The sequence below is a fragment of the Euleptes europaea genome, chromosome 1, assembly GCF_029931775.1.
Source record: "Euleptes europaea isolate rEulEur1 chromosome 1, rEulEur1.hap1, whole genome shotgun sequence".
NCBI classification, from domain to species: Eukaryota; Metazoa; Chordata; class Lepidosauria; order Squamata; family Sphaerodactylidae; genus Euleptes; species Euleptes europaea.
This window is the reverse complement of record NC_079312.1, coordinates 173078674-173101845: the sequence shown is the minus strand read 5'-3', so window position 1 is coordinate 173101845 and position 23172 is coordinate 173078674. Positions and strand designations below refer to the sequence as shown.

The 23172-nt window shown below is 46.5% G+C and overlaps 1 protein-coding gene across 1 annotated transcript in view; it reads left to right on the top strand.

Moving 5' to 3' along the window:
• The window catches only part of GMIP (GEM interacting protein), a 71793-nt gene that overhangs the window by 21999 nt on the left and 26622 nt on the right, over positions 1–23172 (top strand). The window contains exons 3-9 of the mRNA XM_056849631.1: positions 15529–15622; positions 16589–16664; positions 16793–16856; positions 18028–18153; positions 18366–18430; positions 19756–19866; positions 21875–21955. Coding sequence (XP_056705609.1) covers positions 15529–15622; positions 16589–16664; positions 16793–16856; positions 18028–18153; positions 18366–18430; positions 19756–19866; positions 21875–21955 — 617 coding nt within the window. The remainder of the gene's footprint in view (positions 1–15528; positions 15623–16588; positions 16665–16792; positions 16857–18027; positions 18154–18365; positions 18431–19755; positions 19867–21874; positions 21956–23172) is intronic.

Here is a 23172-nt window from a genome sequence, read left to right as displayed (position 1 = left end):
TAACCCTAACCCTAACCCTGAGGACTTGACTATGGGAGACCCGGAACCTGCCGGTAGGTGCAGAACCCTTCTGATTTCTTTCGAACAGGGTGCAAAAAGCTCGCCATTAGGACTCTGCAGGTCCCGGAAGAGAACGGCTTCTGGGATCCAAGTCTGGATGCAGTTGAAGCCTTGTGGTAATGACTACTTATGTTTTGGAAACTGTTCTTTTTAGCTTCTGGTAGTAACGCCTGGGTGGATTCAAACCAACGGTTTATTCAAGGTCAGAGAAAGGCGTTTCCCCCCCCCCCCCGTGAGTGATACGAAATAGGTGTTGTTGCTCATGGTGTGTCCCCAGATCCGCCATCATCTGTGGCAAACAGGTTTTCTGGATTGTGTTAGCGCTTCGACGATGCGAAAAACCCGTTTGGCAAGGCGTGACAACGGGGCCGAAGAAATTGACACGGGCGGTCTGTTGTTCCCCTTTCCACTGGAGCTTGTCTTGTCAGTATCTAGTCCTTCATTGTAGTTGGGAAAGGGGAGAACTTGAATGAAGCCACATATGCAGATTTATGAATCCTCAGTTTAATTCAGCAACTCTGAGAAAACTGGAGTTCCTACCACATCCGAAATAATTCCTGCATTGTTATTCCTTGATTGGAAGAGCTCAAATATATATGAGAACATTAGCCAGTTACAGAAAGACTTGCTTTATATTTGAGTTTCTATGGGCGCTTTCACACATGCCGAATAATGCACTTTCAATCCACTTTCAACGCACTTTAACAATCGTTTGCAAGTGGATTTTGCCATTTCACACAGCTGCAAAGTGCATTGAAAGTGGATTGAAAGTGCATTATTCGGCATGTGCGAAAGTGCTATAAATAAATTCGTTAAAGTTGGATAATTTGAATCATCAATTCCAGATTTTAGCAGTAGCATATGCACACAAGCTAGCCTGGAATCTACTCTAATTTTAAAAATTCAGAATTTAAAGCCCAGGTTCCCGAACACCTTGAATTTGGATTGTAAAATGCGGGTTTCCACAGAATTGGAAATGTTAGAAAACTTTCCTCCAATCTGTTCCAGGTCTTGAACCTCATGCTTCAAAGGTTAAAGAATGATTCTTCCCCTTTCAGCCATTTTCACTTTCAGTCAGTGAGTTCTGAGCTCACGATTGACATGAATTTCCATTTCCTCTCCATTTTGGCTGATTGCATCCGTGTGGGCAGATGCTGATGCGCTGCACATAGAATCATAATGTCACAGGGCCAGAAGAAACAGCAATCATACAATCCATAGAGTAACCACAAGGTGTTTTATCCAAGATGTGCTTGTGTGAATCAACAAAACAGTTGAGTAGAACCATTGAAATGGCTCCGGCGACTGAACATGCTACTGTGTAAAAGAAACAATGCACAAACCATGCCTCCATTTGGCTCACGGCTGATAACCCATCTAAACTGTGGGAAATTTCGTTCCCGTCCCGAATGAAGTATCTGTGAGACCATGAGAGCAAAGCAAAACTCTTTCATATCAAGAGCCGACCTATGATAATCTTTAAGAATCTTTAAGAAGATAAATCTTTAAGAAATAGGCAGAGTCACTAAAGAGAAAGAAAACCATAACCCTAATTGATCACAATTCACCCCTACTGTGTTATGCTTGTAAACTGATATCTACCTGTGAGTAGGGTTGCCAGCCTCCAGGTACTAGCTGATCTCCTGCTCTTACAACTGATCTCCAGCCGATAGAAATCAGTTCACCTGGAGAAAATGGCCACTTTGGCAATTTACTCTATGGCGTTGAAGTCCCTCCCCAAACCCCTCCCTCCTCCTCTGCCCCATAAACCTCCTGCTGATGGCAAAGAGGGACCTGGCAACCCTACCTATGAGATTTATAATGAAAAGGGCCCTGTGGACCAATGAGGTGGAAGAGAAAAGACAGATGGGAGGAGCCAGAAGGCTTTTGTCCAATTGGAGATGGTATTGGTAGATGCAAACTGACTGAGAGCAAGAAGATTGGGCTAAAGGTGGGGTGTTTATAATGGACACTGATGGAGCAGATGCCTGAGAGGAAAGTAAGAACATAGAACATAAGAAAGACCATGCTAGATCAGACCCAGCTCCATCAAGTCCAACAGTCTGTTCACACTTTCCCCTTCCTGCTCAACTTTCCTGCTCAACTATCCCCTTCTGTGAAGCAAATGAAGGCTATTTGGGAAGCCCACCCCATGTACAGTCTAGCGGTGATACGGGTATAGTTAACCAATAGCAGTATTTGGGGAGGGGCTGTGGCTCATTGGTAGAGCATCTGCTTTGCATGCAGAAGGTCCCAGGTTCAATCCCTGGCATATCCAGTTAAAGGGACCAGGTGATGTGAAAGACCTCTGCCTGAGACCATGGAGAGCCACTGCCTGTTTGAGTAGACAGTACTGACTTTGATAGACCAAGGGTCCGATTCAGTATAAGGCAGCTTCAAGTGTTCATGTGTTCACACAGTGGCCAACCAGGTGCCTCTAGGAAGCCCACAAACAAGACAACTGCATCAGCACCATCCTGCTTGTGTTCCACGGCACCTAATATAATTGGCATGCTCCTCTGATCCTGGAGAGAATGCATCATGACTAGTATGCATTTGCATCATGACTAGTATCCATTTGGACTAGTAGCCATGAATACCCTCTCTTCCATGAACATGTCCACTCCCCTCTTCAAGTCTTCCAAGTTGGCAGCCATCACCACATCCTGAGCCAGGGAGTTCCACAATTTAACTATGCGGTGTGTGAAGAAATACTTCCTTTTATCAGCTTTTTAAAAAAATAAATATAACAAGCCTTTGATTCTGAAGCAAGCCTCTGAGATGAGGTTATTCTCAAGGCTAAACATGCATACGTGACTGGGCTCCTTCCAGGGGAGGGGAAATTCCATCCCCTTGCTGACCCCCGCCTTCTTGCTCTGCTTATTTGTGCATTTTGTTCCCCCCTTCCTAATCTTCACCCCTCCCCTCAGCCAATCAATCCCCCCCTTTTTTTTTTCTCATGGTTGTGTGTGATGTCTGGTTATGTTTGGGAGGCAATTCACATGTATGCCTTTTTCTGCATACCTAGGGATTACCCCAGGTTTACCAGAACTATACCATAATCTAGGGTGACCATCCCTTGCATATTATTAGATCTACATGGGAAGGCCAACCATCACTTTTCGAGACATGTAAATTTTGCCCCAAAGTACCCAACTTCTAGATAGGGTTGGCAACTTCGGTTTGGGAAACTCCTGGAGTTTGGGGGGTGGCGCCCAGGAAGGGTGGATTTTGGGGAGGGGAGGAAATTCAGCAGGGATTTGATGCCATACACTTCACTTCCAGCATGGCGTAGCGGTTAAAAGCAGTGGTTTGGAGCAGTGGATTCTGATCTGGAGAACCAGGTTCAATTCCCCACTATTCCATATGAGCGGCGGAGGCTAATCTGGTGAACCCAGTTGGTTTCCCCACTCCTCCACATGAAGCCAGCTGGGTGACCTTGGGCTAGTCACAGCTCTCTCTGATCTATCTCAGCTCCTCCTCCCTCACAGGGTGTCTGTTGTGGGGAGAGGAAGGGAAGGAGATTGTAAGCTGGTTTGATTCTTCCTTAAGTGGTAGAGAAAGTCAGCATATAAAAACCAACTCTTCTTCTTTTTCTTCCTCTTCCCAAAGTTGCCACTTTCTCCACTAGGAGAATTTATCTTTATGGTCTGGAGAGAGAGTTGCCAACCTCCAGGTGGTGCAAAAACAATCCACACAAGGCTCAGTTCTATACATATATTCAAAAGAGATAGTCAATACAAAACGTGGTGCAAGCAATATCTATAGGTGAGCGACAGTCAAACAAGAGAACATTATACAAAAATATCAAAAAACAAGTCAAAGAACAATATATACAACAAATCTATGTCTAATGTTTCTCTTTGAGTCTTAAAGACTTTCCAGTATAAGTTCAGTCTTTGTAAGAGCTGGTCCCGAAAGTAGAAAGAATTCCTACAGATTTTCCAAGAGTCCAAGTGGGGAATCAGACTTTTATATCCACTGGCTTTGTGCTGCAGGTGTTTCAAACGGAGGCCAAGCTGGCACTTATAGTAGAATGGAAACGTCTTCCAGGTAATAGACGCTTTCACCAATGATGGCTTCTTCAGCCTTGTTGTTTTCTTAATGCCACATAGTAGTCTGGTGGTTGAAGTTTTACTCAGAAAAGCGTAAGCTACCACTACACAAACTTCAACCACCAGACTACTATGTAGCATTAAGAAAACAACAAGGCTGAAGAAGCCATCATTGGTGAAACGTCTATTACCTGGAAGACGTTTCCATTCTACTATAAGTGCCAGCTTGGTCTCCGTTTGAAACACCTGCAGCACATAGCCAGTGGATATAAAAGTCTGATTCCCCACTTGGACTCTTGGAAAATTTGTAGGAATTTATTGTCGAAGGCTTTCACGGTCAGAGTTCATTGGTTCTTGTAGGTTATCCGGGCTGTGTGACCGTGGCCTTGGTATTTTCTTTCCTGACGTTTCGCCAGCAGCTCTGGCAGGCATCTTCAGAAGAATAACACTGATCCTCTTGTTTGACTGTCGCTCACCTACAGATATTGCTTGCACCACGTTTTATATTGACTATCTCCTTTTGAATATATGTATAGAACTGAGCCTTGTGTGGATTGTTTTTGCATAGCCTATTAGCATCGCACTGTGAATTGTTTTGATGAACCTCCAGGTGGTGGCTGGTGGATGGAGATCTCTCGCTATTGCAATTGATCTCCAGGTGACAGAGATCTGTTCACCTGGAGAAAAGGGCTGCTTTGGAAGGTTGGAGTCTATGGTATTGCCCTCCACTGAAGACCCCATACCCTGCCCTCCTCAAGCTCCACCCCCAAATCTCCAGGTATTTTCCAACCCATAGCTGCCAACCCTAGCCTGAGCACAAGGTATTGTGGCAAGCTTCTTTTCCAATATGACCTACCATTATAGAGACTGAGGAAATGACCTCAGGAAACAGATTCTGGGTTAGAGTTGCCAACTCTGGGTTGGGAAATTCCTGGAGATTTGGGGGTGGAGCCTGGGGAGGATGGGGGTTGGGAAGAAAGGGGCCTCAGCAGGGTGTAATGCCATAGAGTCCACCCTCCAAAGCAGCCATTTTCTCCAGGAGAATTGATCTTTGTTATCTGAAGATGAGTAATAATTCCGGGAGACCTCCAGGTCCCACTTGGGGGTTGGTAGCCACATTCTGGGTACCATTAAAGGGCTCCCTGCAGTCAGTTATTCAATTTATAATTATTTCTACTAGGGGTGTGGAGCACTATTTAAATTGTCTGTGCTAAGTATTATGTGTCAGCACCGCTTTTACGGGAGAGCAGGAACTGGAGAAAATGTGGAGAAATTTTGTTCAAATTAACATTAAGTGAAACGTCGCTGGAGATATCTTTGCAAATAAGCTTGCCAGGACCCCACCATTGCAAACCCACAAGCAAGTGGCTTTGAAGATATAGGGCACTTTCGCACATGCCGAATAATGCACTTTCAATCCACTTTTAATGCACTTTGCAGCTGGATTTTACTTTGTGAAATGGCAAAATCCACTTGCAAATGATCGTTAGAGTGCATTGAAAATTGATTGAAATTGCATTATTCTTCATGTGTGAAAGTGCCCATAGATTAGTCAAAACAGAAAAAAAGCACATGGAAATTATCTATGGACTAGACATAAAATGTACCTGCGTTTTTAGTGCCAGATTACTGTTTCCCACTCCAATGTGTATGTGCAGAAGTTACCACAAGCAGAAGTAGGGTTGCCAGGTCCCTCTTTGCCACCGGCGGGATGTTTTGCGGGCGTAGCCTGAGGAGGGGAGGGTTTGGGGAGTGGAGGGACTTCAATGCAATAGAGTCCAATTGCCAAAGCGGCCATTTTGTCCAGGTGAACTGATCTCTATCGGCTGGAGATCAGTTGTAATAGCGGGAGATCTCCAGCTAGTATCTGGAGGTTGGCAGCCCTCATGTTGGCAGCCCTACAGTTACTAATCTTCATAGAGTTTAACTCAGAAACCAGATTAAATTTACTACATGGATTGAATGGTCAGTACTTTTTTGTTGCTAGGAAGAACTGAAAACAAAAGCAAAACTGTATATATTCTGTGACGGCACATAATTTCACGCAGCGTGCAAAATTCAACACCCTCAAATCTCAGCTTTCATTTAAAACAATAAGCAGCAGCATTGGTGGATTGAAATTGTGTGGTGAAATATCTAAAGTCAGATAGGAGCTTGGTAGGATTTGTGTTGGGCGAGGGGTGGTCTTTTAGTACATTGCCTCTTCCGCAGACTAATAAGAATAAAAATGTGCATGCATATCCAAACTGAGGGGGGTTGGAAATATATTCAGAATATATAACAGGATTCAGTTTTCCTTGGTGTGGAATTATGGTTGCTAACCTAAGGTTGCCAGGTCCATCTTCGCCTCCGGCAGGAGATTTTGGGGGCAGAGCCTGATGAGGGCGTGGTTTGGGGAGGGGAGGGACTTCAATGCCATAGAGTCCAATTGCCAAAGTGGCCATTTTCTCCAGGTGAACTGATCTCTATCGGCTGGAGATCAGTTGTAATAGCAGGAGATCTTTTGCTATTACCTGGAGGTTGGCAACCCTACTGCTTGGGAAGTTAGCCTAATAGTGCTGCGTAAACGAACAAGAATTCTTGATCCCAGATCAGGCCTCCATTTCTCATTAGGCCATATGGGAAGGGAAGCAGGTGCTTTTTCTGCAGTAGATTTGTGTGCGTGTGTGTGTTTTTAATAAGGAGAAGTTTGCCCACGTTCAGCAGGAAGGCAGAAGTTCTACTTCCCTTTGCATATCTCTTACTTCATTTCACAGAAAGTGTCAATTAAAAAACAACAACCCCCAAAACCTCAACATCTTTCCCTGCTTCGGTTAGAACAATGTTTCCGGTTGGGGGCCTGATGAAGAGCGGTTAACCCTGAGAAACGATGGAAGGCTCTCATGAACACATGAACACATGAAGCTGCCTTATACTGAATCAGACCCTTGGTCCATCAAGTCAGTATTGTCTACTCAGACCGGCAGGGGCTCTCCAGGGTCTCAGGCAGAGGTCTTTCACATCACCTACTTGCCTAGTCCCTTTAACTGGAGATGCCGGGGATTGAACCTGGGACCTTCTGCATGCCAAGCAGACGCTCTACCACTGAGCCACAGCCCCTCCCCCAAAGGTGTCTGGAACAACTGATTGTCGGAGAACTGTTAAGCCATTGCATGCTTGAACTTGTGAAGCTGCCTTCTACTGAATCAGATCCTTGATCCATCCAAGTCGGTATTGTCTACTCAGACTGGCAGCGGCTCTGCAGGGTCTCCGGCAGAGGTCTTTCACATTACTTCCTTGCCTAGTCCCTTTAACTGGAGATGCCGGGGATTGAACCTGGGACCTTCTGCATGCCAAGCAGATGCTCTACCACTGAGCCACGGCCCTCCTCAATTCTGGGAGATCTCCAGCCCCCACCTGGAGGCTGGCAACCCTAGGAGAACCTGTAACTCATGTGACTGTCAAAGTGCCAGGACACAGGGTAAGGAGCCCAGATCCAACCTGTGTACTCTATAATAAAGTGAAAAAGACTTTGTGTGTGTTATTCTTTCAGTGATTTTTGCCAGCTGCTCAAAAACTGAGATTACAGTGTGGGCTGTTAGTAAACATTGATCTCCCAGAAAGCCTAGAGGGTTATCTTGCAATTTTTGTTGATTAGAGTCCTTATGATTGCCTAATGGAGAAGCGGAAGGAAGAGTTGCATTCTTATTCTTCATTCTTAGTGCACTTTCAATCCTCTTTCAATGCACTTTAATGAGTGTTTGCAAGTGGATTTTGCTGTTTCACACAGTAAAATCCAGCTGCAACGTGAAAGTGGATTGCAAGTGCATTATTTGGTAAGTGTGAAAGCGCCCTTAGGTAGCTTCTCAAGGCTCGTATCTTGAGCAGACTCGCAGTCAGCCGAGGATTGTAATGTGGGAGATTCCCCTGGGAAAACGAGCCTATTAAAAGTAGAAATAGGAGCAGCTATCCCCTGGTTACTGACACTTTCACTCCTCTTAGAAATAAACAGCTCATTGATCTTCAGCTGCTTAGAAACCTTTATGTGGCCTTGGATATCTGAATCTGACCTACGTTTCCTTAAGCTTTTTTGAAGCGGTTGTTAATCAGGTGCCATAATCCTTCCGAAGGACAGAATCGAGTCAGGTAGCCGCTATATCTTTACAAGTTAGGAGAGGCTACAGTAATCTCCTTAAAGCTTCGAGCCTCAAGCCATCTGTACTTCATCAAAACTCGGTGCTCAAAGTAAAATATTTGTCTTAAAACCACAAGGTAAACAATATAAACTGGAGTAACACGCCGGGATATCTGCTCAGGGTACCATCCAAGTGAAAACGGAAGGCAGAAAAATGTGTGCGGAAATCGGGATAAACCAAAGCAGTATGGGGCCAGAACCGACAAAAAGCGCCGTGCAGAAAAGCCCTACAAGTCTCTGCAGTGAAAGTGCAAACAGAAGTTCTTATGTCGGAGGTTCTTGTTTGATTTTCTCCCAAATATTGAACCCTTAACAGTCGAAGCCTAAAAACACACATGCTGTGCTATCGGGCAGAGCAATCCTGAAGGGGGGCAGGTGGCATTAGGAGCCGGTGTGACGGTCACGCCGGAATTAGTGCAACTTGCGCTGGCTAAAGGGTCACTAATGCTGGCACAAGGCGAGTCATGCCACTGATGGGGAGACACATGGCAGCGCCACGCATACGCACTGACATAGCCACTGTAGCAGCATTTCTTCGACGCAAAGGCACCAAAGGGGGCATCCCCAGGGGCGGGGTTGACTTTAGTCAGGTCCCTGAGCCCTTTCGCCTAGAAACGCCCAGAGCGGTGGTTTGGAGTGGTGGACTCTGATCTGGAGAACCGGGTTTGATTCCCCGCTCCTACACACGAGCGGTGGAGGCTAACCTGTAGGGTTGCCAACCTCAAGGTACTACAGGAGATCTCCTGCTTTAATGACTGATCTCCAGCCAATAGAGATCAGTTCACCTGGAGAAAATGGACTGCTTTGGCAACTGGACTCTATGGCATTGAAGTCCCTCCCCTCCCCAAACCCCACCCTCCTCAGGCTCCGCCCCAAAAATCTCCCACCGGTGGCAAAGAGGGCCCTGGCAACCCTACTAATCTGGTGAACTGGATTTGTTTCCCCACTCCGACACACGAAGCCAGCTGGGTGACCTTGGGCTAGTCACAGCTCTCTCAGCCTCACCTCCCTCACAGGGTGTCTGTTGTGGGGAGGGGAAGGGAAGGAGATTGTAAGCTGGTTTGATTCTTTCTTAAGTGGTAGAGAAAGTTGGCATGTAAAAACCAACTCCTCCTCCTCCTTCTTTTTCTAGAAGGGTGTAACTCTGCTAAGGATTACCCTGGTGATCTTGTAGCATTTAGCCTTCCTCAGTAGAAAAATCTGAAATGATATTGTTTCTTTAAAATATTTTCGGGTGGGGGGGAGTGTATGGCTGCCGGCACCTGAAAGATTATTCCCATCTCCTCCATCCACCCTGTTTGGCTCGACTCAATTTGCTGAAGCACCATCTAAAATTAGTTTCCCGTTTCTAAAAATAGAAAGACTTCCCTCACATCAGCTAGAAGCAGGGCAAAATGGAACCGGTCTGTTTCTGCTACATGTGTTAGTCAGAATCTTGCAGATTTTACTTTCTGTCTCTAGACCGTAAAGGCCCAGGCGTTTGCTTTTGACAACAAATGAAAGCTGGGAATCCGCGCCAGCTGATAGTGCACAATGGGTACCAGATGTAGGGCTGCCAGCCTCCACGTGGCGGCTGGAGATCTCCTGGGATTGCAAATGCAAACGCCCAGCTTCATGGTAAAACCTAGCCATCCAGGCTATATGTCAACCCTATCAGGAAATTATTTCTCACATGTGACAATCATGCATGCACTTTTTAAAAAACGTGTACCCAAAAGTGACGCACGCTGGGTGGCGGGCAGCCCAGTGCATGGGCGGTAGTGTACTTGCCATCACTGGGCGATTGGCAACCCTAGTTTTCACCCTTGCCTAGCCATGCCATTGTGAATGCCCACAATTTGCATAAAGGATTTCTCCTGGGCCTTTGGGGGTGGGGGGGTGGGAGGAGGTTTTGTGTTCTTCTGCTTCAAGTCAATTCCCAGCTTTTCCTGATTCCTGTTTGCTTCTTCAATAAAGCATATTTTTCCCAAAGCAAAGAGCTAATCCAGGTTTGTCTTCACCATTAGAACAGGAAGTGCTGCAAAAGAACCTAGGTGGTACAGGGTTGCCAGCTCTGGCTTGGGAAATTCCTGGGGATTGGGGGGTGGAGCCTGGGGGGCATGGTTTGGGGAGGGGAGGGACCTCGGCAGAGTATAATGCCACAGAATTTACCCTCCAAAGCATCCACACACACCCCGGGCAACTAATCTGTTGTAATTCTGGGAGATCGCCAGGTCCCTCCTGGAGGTTGGCAGTCCTATTTACTCCTCAGTGAGTAACAAGGATGTAAAAATGAAGGAACTGGCTATTGTTAGCTTGGAGGTGGTACTAGGGTTGCCAGGTCCCTCTTTGCTACTAGCAGGAAGATTTTGGGGCGGAGCCTGAGGAGGATGGGGTTTGGGGAGGGGAGGGACTTCATAGAGTCCAGTTGCCCAAGCGGCTATTTTCTCCAGCTGAACCGATCTCTGTCGGGTGAAAATCAGTTGTAATAGTGGGAGATCTCCAGTTAGTACCTAGAGGTTGGCAACCCTAGGCGGTACGCTGCCCACAGAAGATTGCTCTTTCCATTTGGAGTGAACTGTTCATTCTCATACTTACTCCGCTTTCGGCATCGGACATTACAAAAATAGCAAGGTCCATCAAAGCAGGGTCTTTTGGGTTTTCAGGCTGGCCCCGCTTCATGGCTGATTCCATATAAGGGTGCATGTCGGGGAGGGAAGTATAGGATCCAGAAGGATTTTCTGGTGGTTGGGGAGAGCTGCGTGAAAAGGTCTCTGTCGGGATTGCCTGGGCAGCGATGATGTCACAATGAAGCTGAGCTGTATTTATGATGTCACAGGAGGATGGCTGAACTTAAGGGAAGGGAGACGGGAGTCAGAGTGGCCCCTGGGAGATGCATAGGGATGCCAGCCTCCAGGTGGGAGCTGGAGATCCCCTGGAATTACAGCTTATCTCCAAACCTCAGAGATCAGTCCTGCTTAGGGCTGCCAATCTCCAGGTACTAGCAGGTAGGGTTGCTAACCGCCAGGTACTAGCTGAAGATCTCCCGCTATTACAACTGATCTCCAGCCGATGAAGATCAGTTGAACTGGAGAAAATGGCTGCTTTGGCAATTGGACTCTATGGCATTGAAGTCCCTTCCCTCCCCAAACCCCGCCCTCCTCAGGCTCTGCCCCAAAAACCTCCTGTTGTGAAGAGTAGGGTTACCAGCCTCCAGATAGTAGCTGGAGATCTCCTGCTATTACAACTGATCTCCAGGCAATAGAGATCAGTTCCCCTGGAGAAAATGGCCGCTTCGGCAGTTGGACTCTATGGCATTGAAGTCCCTCCCCTCCCCAAACCCCGCCCTCCTCAGGATCCGCCCCAAAAACCTCCTGCTGGTGGCAAAGAGGGGCCTGGCAACCCTAGTCCTGCTGGAGAAAAGGGCTGCTTTGGAGGGTGGACTCTTTGGCATGGTACCCCACCGAGGCCCCAGTCCTCCCCAGGCTCCATCCCCGAATCTCCAGGAGTTTACCAAGCTGGTGGCTTGGGGTAACCTGGAAAGCCTGGGGATGCAGTGAGCTGAAAAAGAAGAGTCCAAGGAAAGGGTAGGGGAATAAGCCGGTTTGGAGGCAAAGTGGACTTTTGGACAACGCTGGACAGAGGAAGCTGTGTGTGCACACAGGCATGCGCGTGCACATGTTTGTGTCCATGTCTTTCAAGAAGAGAGACTTATCTCCCCCTAGTGTTTCTGACCGCATGCAACTATTCCTCGGGAATTTATGCCAATAAAGGTGATGATTGAGATGACTGAGGTATTCCTCAGGAACATCTCTCATACACACCAACTCTCTCTGATGGATTAACCACGACAAAGGCATTTTAAATCCATTGCTTTTTGAAATTGAATCTCAAATGTACCCAAGAGGCCTATTATTATTGTTGTTGTTATTATTAGCCTATTATGATGATTATTTACACACATGATTATTATTATGATTTACATATTATTTACACATATCCAGCCGCTCAGGGTGGCTAACAATAGTGAATACGATAAATACACATAAAAACAGACTTGTTAAAATACAAGAAGAAGAAGAATTGGTTTTTATATGCCCACTTTCTCTACCATTTAAGGAAAAATCAAACCGGCTTACAGTCACCTTCCCTGCCCCTCCCCACAACAGACACCCTGGGAGGGAGGTGGGGCTGAGAGAGCTCTAAGAGAGCTGTGACTAGCCCAAGGTCACCCAGCTGGCTTCATGTGGAGGAGTGGGGAAACCAAACTGGTTTACCCAATTAACATCCACCACTCATGTGGAGGGGTGGGGAATCAAACCCTGTTCCCCAGATTAGAGCCCACCGCGCCAAACCACCGCTGTTAACCACTACACCATGCTGGCTCTTACATTACATCTAAAAGCAAACATAGTGATAGCGCTTAAGGATCAAAAATCGGAACAGCCTCCCCAGTTAAAAACATAGTATTAAACTATAACAGAAGCCAGGGAGCTCAGCAACCCAACGATAGCCAGGTCATAATTGAGAAGAGCTGGTGTGAGGCCTTGCGACATGCTTCAAATCTTACCCCGCCCCCCAAATCTTTTTGCCTAATTAAAATTATTTAATCGTGTCATATTTGGAATAGGGTTGCCAGGTCCCCCCCTCCACTAGAGGGATTGAAGGTGTTGGGTTGCCATATGTAGGTTGGGAAACACAGAAGATTTGGGGATGGAGCCTGGGGAGGACATGGATTTCAGTGGGGTACAATGCCATAGAGTCCACCCTCCAAAGCAGCCATTTTCTCCAGGGTAACTGATCTCCGTAGTCTGGAGATGAGCTGTAATTCCGGGGGGTCCCCAGGTCTAGGGTTCCCAGGTACCCGCTAATGGCGGGCAATCTCCCGGGGATTCCTGCTGTTGCCCACCAGCACTCAGATGTTCAGCGGGTGGAAGCGGCAGCAGAAAGAGGGGAGTGATCTGCATCCCTGCACGATGACATCACTTACAGCATGATGTGGAAGCACTGACATCACATGGGGGGGACACTCTATCACTCTACTCAAAACTCTATGGAAACGCTATAGAGTTTTTGGGCAAGTGCTAGGGAATCCCCCAGTGCAATGCTGGTATGGCGCAGGGACGTAGATCGCAGTCTCTGTACCCGCCTCCCAACAACTCCTGCCGGTTGCCAGGAGAGACCGGGCAACCCTACCCAAATTCCACCTGGAGGCTGGCTTCCCAACCACAATCTGAAAAACTATTTTTGATGGTCCTAAGCTATTCCAATGATGAAGTGGGACTTATTTAGTTAATGAATTGGTCCTACTTCTTGTGAGTGTGAGATTAATAATGTTGGAAATTACATTTTTAAAATTTTATAACTGACCCACACAATTATTAATCTAAATGATCCTTTTTTTCTTCCCCTATTTCTCTTTTTTCCCCAGCTTTTAAAGTTTAGGTCAGAAATGTTGCATTTTGAATCATTTTACTTTATGGTGTGTACTTTAATAATTTGTACCACTGAGGAAAGCCTTGCAGCTGAAACCGGAAGTGACGCACATGCGCGTCAGCGCTTCCACGCATTGTCGTGCGATCCCGAGCTGTGCCTTAAAAGTCTCCCGCCGGATACTCATTGATCTAATCCCTTATTCATACTTTGTATTAATTTTTATATTAGGTATTGACTTTATAATGTTGGATACGTCAAGAATAGATTAATTAAAATAATATAGGGATTAGTTCCGTTAGCAAAAGATTATACAATTTAATTTTAGACGGAAGAGGGAGAGAGGGAAGTCATTTGATTGTTAAATTAGAAATACTTTTTGTCTTTCTCTTTATTATTATTATTATATTGTTTTTATAAATATATTAAATGAAGAAAAATAAAAAAAATATTTTTAAAAAAAGTCTCCCGCCGGAGGAGAGGTAGGACTTGGCAACCCTACTCATGCATGGCACACCCTCTCCCTCCCTCTCCCCTGCCCCGGGTACTCCTTGCCCCAGCACCATCCCTGATTAAAGCTTTGTTAATTTAACATATGTAACTGTCAGGCCTTTGCCTTTTTTGCTGGAGCAAAGGCTCTTGACATGAGTCAGGCCAGGTTCTGGCCACACGTCAAGTCCTTGGTTCTCATGCCTGTGAACGTCTGTGTACAGTTTTGCTCATCCTGTTTTCTGCAGCTGTGGTCATGTTTAGTCTGTCTTCCTGGGAACCGCTTATCTCGAGGTTGCCTAGCAATGTTTACCTTTTCAGTCTGTAGTGTCTTTAGCATGTAACCTGCCTGTGTTCCCCATTACTAGCCTCACCTGCCTGTAGGCAGTCAGCCCTTTAATCTGTCTTTTTGCTCCTAATAAAGTATTACTGCTTCAGAGCTACCTGCCTGGATGAGTTTGCTTATGGGATGCTAGGGACAGACGCCTGAAACTGACAGTAACCCATTAGTATTTATTTTGTTATTAGGCCTTTGGTCAACCTTCTTGGTTACCGACAGCATAATATGTATAATAAACTTTGTAGTAAGACTGGATTGCAAAGTCGGAAAACAATGTGAACAAACAGGCATGCATGCAAGTAGAAATTTCTAAGGCAAGGCCTGCATGGGGTTAGAAGATGATGCTACAGCTGGATCCATGTTATCAAAACATTTCTGAGAGCCAGCATGGTGTAGTGGTTAAGAGCAGTGGTTTGGAGCGGTGGAGGCTAATCTGGTGAACTGGATGTTTCCCCACTCCTACACACGAAGCCAGCTGGGTGACCCTTGGCAAGTCACAGCTCTCTTAGAGCTCTCTCAGCCCCACCTACCTCACAGGGTGTCTGTTGTGGGGAGGGGAAGGGAAGGTGATTGTAAGCTGGTTTGAGTCTCCCTTAAGTGGTAGAGAAAGTCGGCATATAAAAACCAACTCTTCTTCTTCTTCTTCTTCTTTCTTCTTCTCTGGAAAAGCTCTTGCGCAGGGTGAAGATGGATACGCTATTTAAAGAAGTCACAATGGGTTCTTTTGGTGCAAACCAGCCCCAATGCTCGGCAAATGTTATGGTCGCCTTTACCCTCCATCGGCGTATCCTTCGAGACCCAGTGAAATTTGGAGTGCATCCACATGGCTAATGGTGCAGTTCTCAATGCCTTCCAGTTTCGAAAGAAAAGCAGGGCCCTTGTGTAATTTTAATGTGACGCGGAAGGCCAGGATGTGGTATGCATGGTTAGGTTCAATGTTTCATGATTGGAACAAGGCCTCACTGAAATTGCTCTTTAATCCTGTTCTTCCTTTCCAGGTCTCAACAGTGAAGTGAAAGGAGCTGAGAACAAGAAACGCTACAGTGAGATTTTCAGGAGTTTGGATGCCCTGGAAATTTCAATTGGAAATGCGTATGTATTCTTTTTAAAGAAGCAGGCAGTTGTCTATGCCTGTGCATAACTACAGGGGGTAGGGGTGGGGGATTCCCTGCTCTGAGCCCTCCCCCTACCCCCGGCGCTGTTCAGAGAGCTGGTAGGGAGGCTTACTACCTGCAAAGGGAGGCCAACGTCAACACTTCAATGTCACTTCTGGAAGTGACATCATCACATTGCAGGCGACCGCGGGGTGTCATCCTGGGTTTGCAGAAACATATATTTTAGCCCTGGGTGTCCCCCCATTTGGATTTTTGGATCTGCACAATTCAGACACCCATATTGGATATATGATGGTATATTATCAGGACAAGCCAAGACATTTTGGTGCCTGGAGGGGAGGAACAAATGATCCTTTTCGCTCAGCGTGGTAAAACATGATAATCAGTTAAATAACTGCAAACGGCAGCTTTTGAGTGGCACTCAACATCCTCGGCCTGAGGTGGCTCCCTCACTCTGCCTCATGTCAAGGTTGCCAGTTCCAGGTTCAGAATACATGGAAATTTTGGCGGTGGACTCCAGGTAGTAGCTGGAGATCTCCCACTTTTAAAACTGATCTCCAGCCAATAGAGATCAGTTCACCTGACGCTTTGGCAATTGGATTCTATGGCATTGAAGTCCCTCCCCTCCCCAAACCCCGCCCTCCTCAGCCCCGCCCCCAAAATCTCCAGGTATTTCCCAACCTGGAGTTGGCAGCCCTAGGGCGGAGACTGAGGAGGATGGGGTTTGGGGAGGAGAAGGACTTCAATGGGGTATAGTCTACTTTCCAGAGCAGCCATTTTCTCCAGATGAACTGATCTCTGTCGCCTGGAGATCCGTTGTAATAGCGGGAGATCTCTGGCCACCACCTGGAGGTTGGCCACCACCTGGAGGTTGTTCATGGTAAAGGAAGCACCTATTCAACTGCATGCGTCATTTCCCCCGTTGGTTCCTTTTGCTTTGCAGGACAGTTGATTTGTTTGCCGATGATATGGAGGACAATAACGCTGGAAATCCAAACACGGAGCCTGAACAACTGCAGGTACGGAGCAATGCAGTTGTGTGCTCAACCCTCCGAATGAGGCTTTCAAAAGGGAGATGTGGGCATTCCTTGGATTTGTTTGTCTGCGTTTTTTTTAATCCTTCTTGTCCCTAAATTCTGTTTCACAGACAGATGAAAGTTTCTGTGAGCCTGACAGAAATTCAGAAGCAGAAGAACCAGCAAACATGACAGGTAATGCAAGGAAGGTTGAACACTCTCTAGTATCAGAGGAGCATGCCTATTATATTGGGTGCGGTGGAACACAGGCAGGATGATGCTGCTGCAGTTGTCTTGTTTGGGGGCTTCCTAGAGGCACCTGGTTGGCCCCTGTGTGAACAGACTGCTGGACTTGATGGGCCTTGGTCTGATCCAGCAGGGCTTTCCTTATGTTCTAACAAAAGGACCAAATCTGAGTATGGATCAGCACTAGGGTTGCCAGGTCCCTCCGCCACCGGCGGGAAGTTTTTGAGGTGAAGCCAAGTCCTGGCTAGGAAATTCGTGTAGATTAGGGGTGGAGCCTAGGGAGGGAGGGGTTTGGGGAGGAGGAACCTCCGTGGGATACAATGCCATAGAGTCCGCCTTCAAAAGTGACCATTTTCTCCCAGGGAACTCATATTTTGTAGTCTGGAGATCAATTATAATTCCAGGAGATCCCCAGGTCCTGCCTGGAATTTGGCAACTCTACTCAGGAAGCTCGCAGGGCTAGGGAGACAACCGAAACAGGCAGGTGCCAGGCAAGGGGTGAGGACTGTAATGGCATGCAAGTAGTGCTTTGTTACGCAGACAAAGCCTCATAAGGGGACATTTACCAGGGTTAGGAAAAGTCACATTGGGAGCCAGCGTGGCATGGTGGTTAAGAGTGGTGGTTTGGAGCAGCGGACTCTGACCTGGAGAACCGGGTTCAATTCCCCACTCCTCCACAGGAGCTGTGGAAGCTAATCTGGTGAACTGGATTGGTTTCCCCACTCCTACACATGAAGCCAGCTCTCTCAGCCCCACCTACCTCACAAGGTGTCTGTTGTGAGGGAAGGTGATTGTAAGCCAGTTTGATTCTTCCTTAAGTGGTAGAGAAAGTTGGCATATCAAGACCAACTCTTCTTCTTCTTCTTCTTCTTCTTCTTCTTCTTCTTCTTCTTCTTCTTCTTCTTCTTCTTCTTCTTCTACAACTCGTGGTTTTCACTGGTTGCTAAATGAGCAGAGCTTCCCAAAAGTCTCCTGGTTCATGATGCCCCTGACTCTCAAGAGAGATCGATTTGCCTGCTTCACAAGATCTAAACCTGAGAGTGATCAGGTTCCCCAGTGACACAGCTGTTCCAACTCCTTTGGTAGCTGCTGACTGAAACTCATCCGTTCCTTTCCTCAGCCGAAGAGGCCGATGAGATGCTGATCAAGTGTGACGGGGGCGTGGAAGCAGCCCTGGAGTATGCCAAGATGTGGTGCAAATACGTCAAAGAGCTCCTGAGCTGGGTGGACAAACGTCTCAATTATGGTGAGCTTCATTGAACAACGTCCACGTGGTAAACAGGACAACCAACACTCCAGATTCCTGTTCCCCATCCCCCTTAACACACCTAGCGTTGGCAGCCTCCAGGTAGTGCCTTTTGTTTTCCAAAACCCCATCTTTTTTATGGCTCAGAAAGAAGGTTTTTTGGCTCCTACCATGCACTTTCTTTACCAATCCCCTGTTGGTGTCATTCACAGAGATTGAGTTTGCAAAGAACATTCTGAAGATTGCCGAAATGGGCAGAAATGCCGTTAACCAGCAGGTAATGTTTCCTGGCTGCTCCTATCTCTGATTTGCAAGTGGTGTGAAACTCTTTTGGTGTGAATGACTTTTTTTTTTTGCCTCACTCAAAATCTCCAGGTATTTCCAAGCCCAGAGCTGGCAACCCTAATAATCACATGAACACATGAACACATGAAGCTGCCTTATACTGAATCAGACCCTTGGTCCATCAAGTCAGTATTGTCTACTCAGACCGGCAGCGGCTCTCCAGGGTCTCAGGCAGGGGACGTTCCCATCACCTATGTGCATAGTCCCTTTAATGGGAGATGCCGGGGATTGAACCTGGGACCTTCTGCACGCCAAGCAGATGCTCTACCACTGAGCCACGGCCCCTCACCTCACCTCAGAGGGGCGCAGAACGGGCGTGAGGGGCACAGTTTTTTAAAAAATTAGTTTCTTGAAAAAAATGCAACTGACACTTTATATTTTTGTATTTTACGATAAGTACCACAACAGTACTATGGAACAGAATTAATTATAACCTCTTATAAAACGTTTTATCAAAACAAATCCCTGAAAAAGTTGGTGTGGGGGTGACCACAAGGGAAACAGCCATGCATAAAAGGCCGTAGGAAGGCTCCCTGCCGTTAGCAGTGACATTTGGGCAATGCAGCTAGGGTTGCCAGATCCCTCTTCGCCATCGGCAGGAGGTTTTTGGGACGGAGCCTGAGGAGAGCGGGATTTGGGTAGGGGAGGGACTTCAGCACCATAAGCAGTTGGCAGAAATCCCAATCAAATATAAACAGTATGAAGGGAAATGGGTGTTTGGTGTTTGGGAAGGACTAGACGTTCCCATGATCCTGGAGAAAATGTCTAGTCCTTCCCAAACACCAAACACTCATTTTCCTTCATACCATTTATATTTGATTGGGATTTCTGCCAACTTCAACACCATAATTAATTGGTGGCAGTGGTGAGTCCGATTGCCAAAGCGGCCATTTTCCCCAGCGGAACTGATCCCTACCGGCTGAAGGTCAGTTGTAATAGCAGAAGATCTCCAGCTACTACCTGGAGGTTGGCCACCCTAAGTGCAGCATTGGTGTGTAGACTTCATGGCTGATTCATCTGGCAAGCTTTTTACGTGTGCAGTGGCAAACTGCACCAAGCTCCAGCCAAAACGAACACAACTCCTGGGAGCCACCTTGCCACAAGTTGGCCATAACGGAATGCACCCAGTTGATGTGTCTGAAAGAAAGCCTTAAGTACATCTATCAATGAACCGAGGTTTGGACCCAAACGTCCTTGTTCCAAACAGAATAGCCTCAGAAGCTGGTGACGTTGCCTTTCTGCTCATTGTTTTTCCAGAGATTTATGCCCCTGCAGGCGCTGTACACTATGGTTATGGAGCACGACATAAAGACAGGGAACGTAGCCATCGACACTGCGGGAATCCTTCAACTGAGAGAATACTACAAGGTACAGCATTTCTGGCTTGCTGGTAGGGCAGCCGCTAAAATATCTTCCCAGCCAATCTTAAGAACATAAGAACGGCCATGCTGGATCAGACCCAGGCCCATCAAGTCCAGCAATCTGTTCACACAGTGGCCAACCAGGTGCCTCTAGGAAGCCCACAAACAAGACGACTGCAGCAGAGCAGCATTATCCTGCCGGTGTTCCACAGCACCTAATATAATAGCTCCTCTGTCCCACGGCTCCTCTGATCCTGGAAAGAATAGGCATGCATCATGACTAGTAGCCATTTTTACTTGTAGCCATGAATAGACCTCTCCTCCATGAACAGGTCCACTCCCCTCTTCAAGCCTTCCAAGTTGGCAGCCATCACCACATCCTGGGGCAGGGAGTTCCACAATTTAACTAGGCGTTGCGTGAAAAAATGCTTCCTTTGATCTGTTTTGAATCTCTCACCCTCCAGCTTCAGCAGATGACCCCGCGTTCTGGTATTATGAGAGAGGGAGAAAAGCTTGTAAGGTGGCCTAAAATGATTGGAAAATGCTAAAATTACAAATATATAAATTTTAATAAGGTGCACATATAGATTAAAAACATGAAACTCCTAGTAAAAGCAGAAACTTACACATTCAATATATACAAACATGAACAACTGTGATGTACAATCTTTCATTGACCAATATGAGATCCAAAAAGGACCAGACGTGTTTTGGCCTGGAAAGGTCTTCCTCAGTGGTCAGTATAGAATTATAACTTATCACACATCCTAATAATACAAGCATATCATAATAGGCAGTAAGAGATATCTAAAAGCCCTTCTAGTACAGTGAAGTTCCCTGTAAATTTCTTTACTTCTTATATGCTAAAACCTGGCTTCACTGTCTCACCTTCTGTTGTATGCCGGGCTCTTAAGGATGTGGATACATCAAGCAGTGTATTAGGTCAAATTATTGCTGCCAAAGCATTTTCTGCAATTTTTTGTAGCTGCTTTTGAAAAAAAGAAGCAGGACTAGAGATGAGAGGGGAAAAAATAAACTCTGGGACATGTTGGATGGAGAACAGCAGGAACTTAAGAGGCTCCACCGGTCTCTGTTATGGCATTTCTGTGCAGATCGGGTTTTGAAGGTTAGGCATGCTGACACACTATACCTGCCATCTGCAAGCCTCACAAGCATTGGCCAGTGGTAATGGTGCAGTGGTTAAGGTGTCAGACTGGGGGAAAACAGTGGGGGGAAAGGGGGAAGAACCCAACCTTCAAAAACCAAAAGCTGGGTACCGAAGGTTGAGTGGGAAAGATGAAAGAATAATAGGGAAATATATTTTATTTTAAGGAGCTATATAAGGATTAAAAACATAAAAAATGATTTAAAAAAATGGCACAATGGCATCTTATAAGGTTGATAGGCCTAGACCATACGCCAGATGTGTTTCGGCCAGCAGGTCATCCTCAGTGGTCTAATTAAACCCATATAATGCATACACAAGTATTTACAAATATCTCAACATATGCAGACAACCATATACCAGCCCAGGCGTAAAGGTGAAAGGTAAAGGTCCCCTGTGCAAGCACCAGGTCATTCCTGACCCATGGGGTGATGTCACATCCCGACGTTTCCTAGGCAGACTTTGTTTACGGGGTGGTTTGCCAGTGCCTTCCCCAGGCATCTTCCCTTTACCCCCAGCAAGCTGGGTCCTCATTTTACCGACCTCGGAAGGGTGGAAGGCTGAGTCAACCTTGAGCCGGCTACCTGAAACCGACTTCTGTCAGGATTGAACTCAGGTCGTGAGCAGAGCTTGGACTGCAGTACTGCAGCTTACCACTCTGCGCCACGGGGCTCCTCAGCCCAGGTGTACAGGGTGCTAAATACATTTCAAATTGTAAAGCCCTCTAGTTGGAGTGCCTACAGGTTGTTCTTATACTGGGCTGTATTGGTCTCCCATACAGAATGTGTATGCAAGTATCACCTAGTAAAGCAGTAAATTTCACCCCCATTGCTTTGTTCTTTCCCCACAGCCTCTGTGGGCCAAGAGGAATGAAATTGAGAAGTGGAGGAAGGAGTTCAAAGATCAGTGGCAGAAGGGGCAGAAACGGATGGTAAGAACTGACGTAAGGGCGGCGGGGGAAAAGTACAGTTATTAAAGTGTCTCTAGAAGCTAAAATGACTAAATTGAGGCTATCGTTCTTGGATCACATTATGAGAAGACAAGAGTCATTGGAAAAGATAATAATGCTAGGAAAAGTGGAAGGCAGCAGGAAAAGAAGAAGACCCAATGTGAAATAGATTGACTCAATAAATGAAGCCACGATCCTCAGTCTGCAAGACCTGAGCAAGGCTGTTAACGATAGGACATTTTGGAGGACATTGATTCATAGGGTCACCATGAGTTAGAAGCAACTTGAAGGCACTTAACACATGCAGTTATTATTCCTAGTCATGGTGCATGTATAGGGTTGCCAACCTCCAGGTACTAGCTGGAGATCTCCTGCTATTACAACTGATCTCCAGCTCTTAGAGATCAGTTCACCTGGAGAAAATGGCTGCTTCGGCAATTGGACTCTATGGCACTGAAGCCCCTTCCCAAACACCGCCCTCCTCAGGCTCCGCCCCAAAAACCTCCCGCCGGTGGCAAAGAGAGACCAGGCATCCCTAGGCATGTAGCTGTTTTCAGGTCTGATTCAGAAGGACTACCTGTCATGAACACATGAAGCTGCCTTATACTGAGCCTGGTCACTGGCCTATTAAGTTCAGTATTGCCCACTCTGACTGGCAGCAGCTCTCCAGGGTCTCTTGCCTTTCAGATCACCTCCAAATTAATCCCTTTTTGAGGTTCCAGGGATACATTTTATTTATTGTTTTGTTGATTTGTAACCCGCCCTCCATCCTGATCAAAGCCGGGTTTGGAGCGGCTAACATCAATGATATATCATTAAAAAAAATTAAAAAACAATCAATTCAATACAATGATTAATTTAAAACCAACAGTTCCAGGCTAACACTACACCAGTGGCGCCGAATTTTGTCCCATGGGACCTTGGCCGACCTGAAAAGGCAGTCAGTGTCTCCCCCCCACCATTGTATGGTAAGAAGAATATAAGGGGAGGTACAGAGGCCAGCTCTGATGAAAACCGTTGCTGCCCTCAACCGTAGGCCTGGCAGAACACCTTGGTCTTACAGGCCCTGTGGCCTTCTGCCTGAAGAGAAGATGCTCTATCACACACATTTAACAAAGAAGAAGAAGAGCCTTTTGTTATATGTTAATTTTCTCTACCTTTTAAGGAGAATCAAATAGGCTTACCAGGTCCCTCCTGTC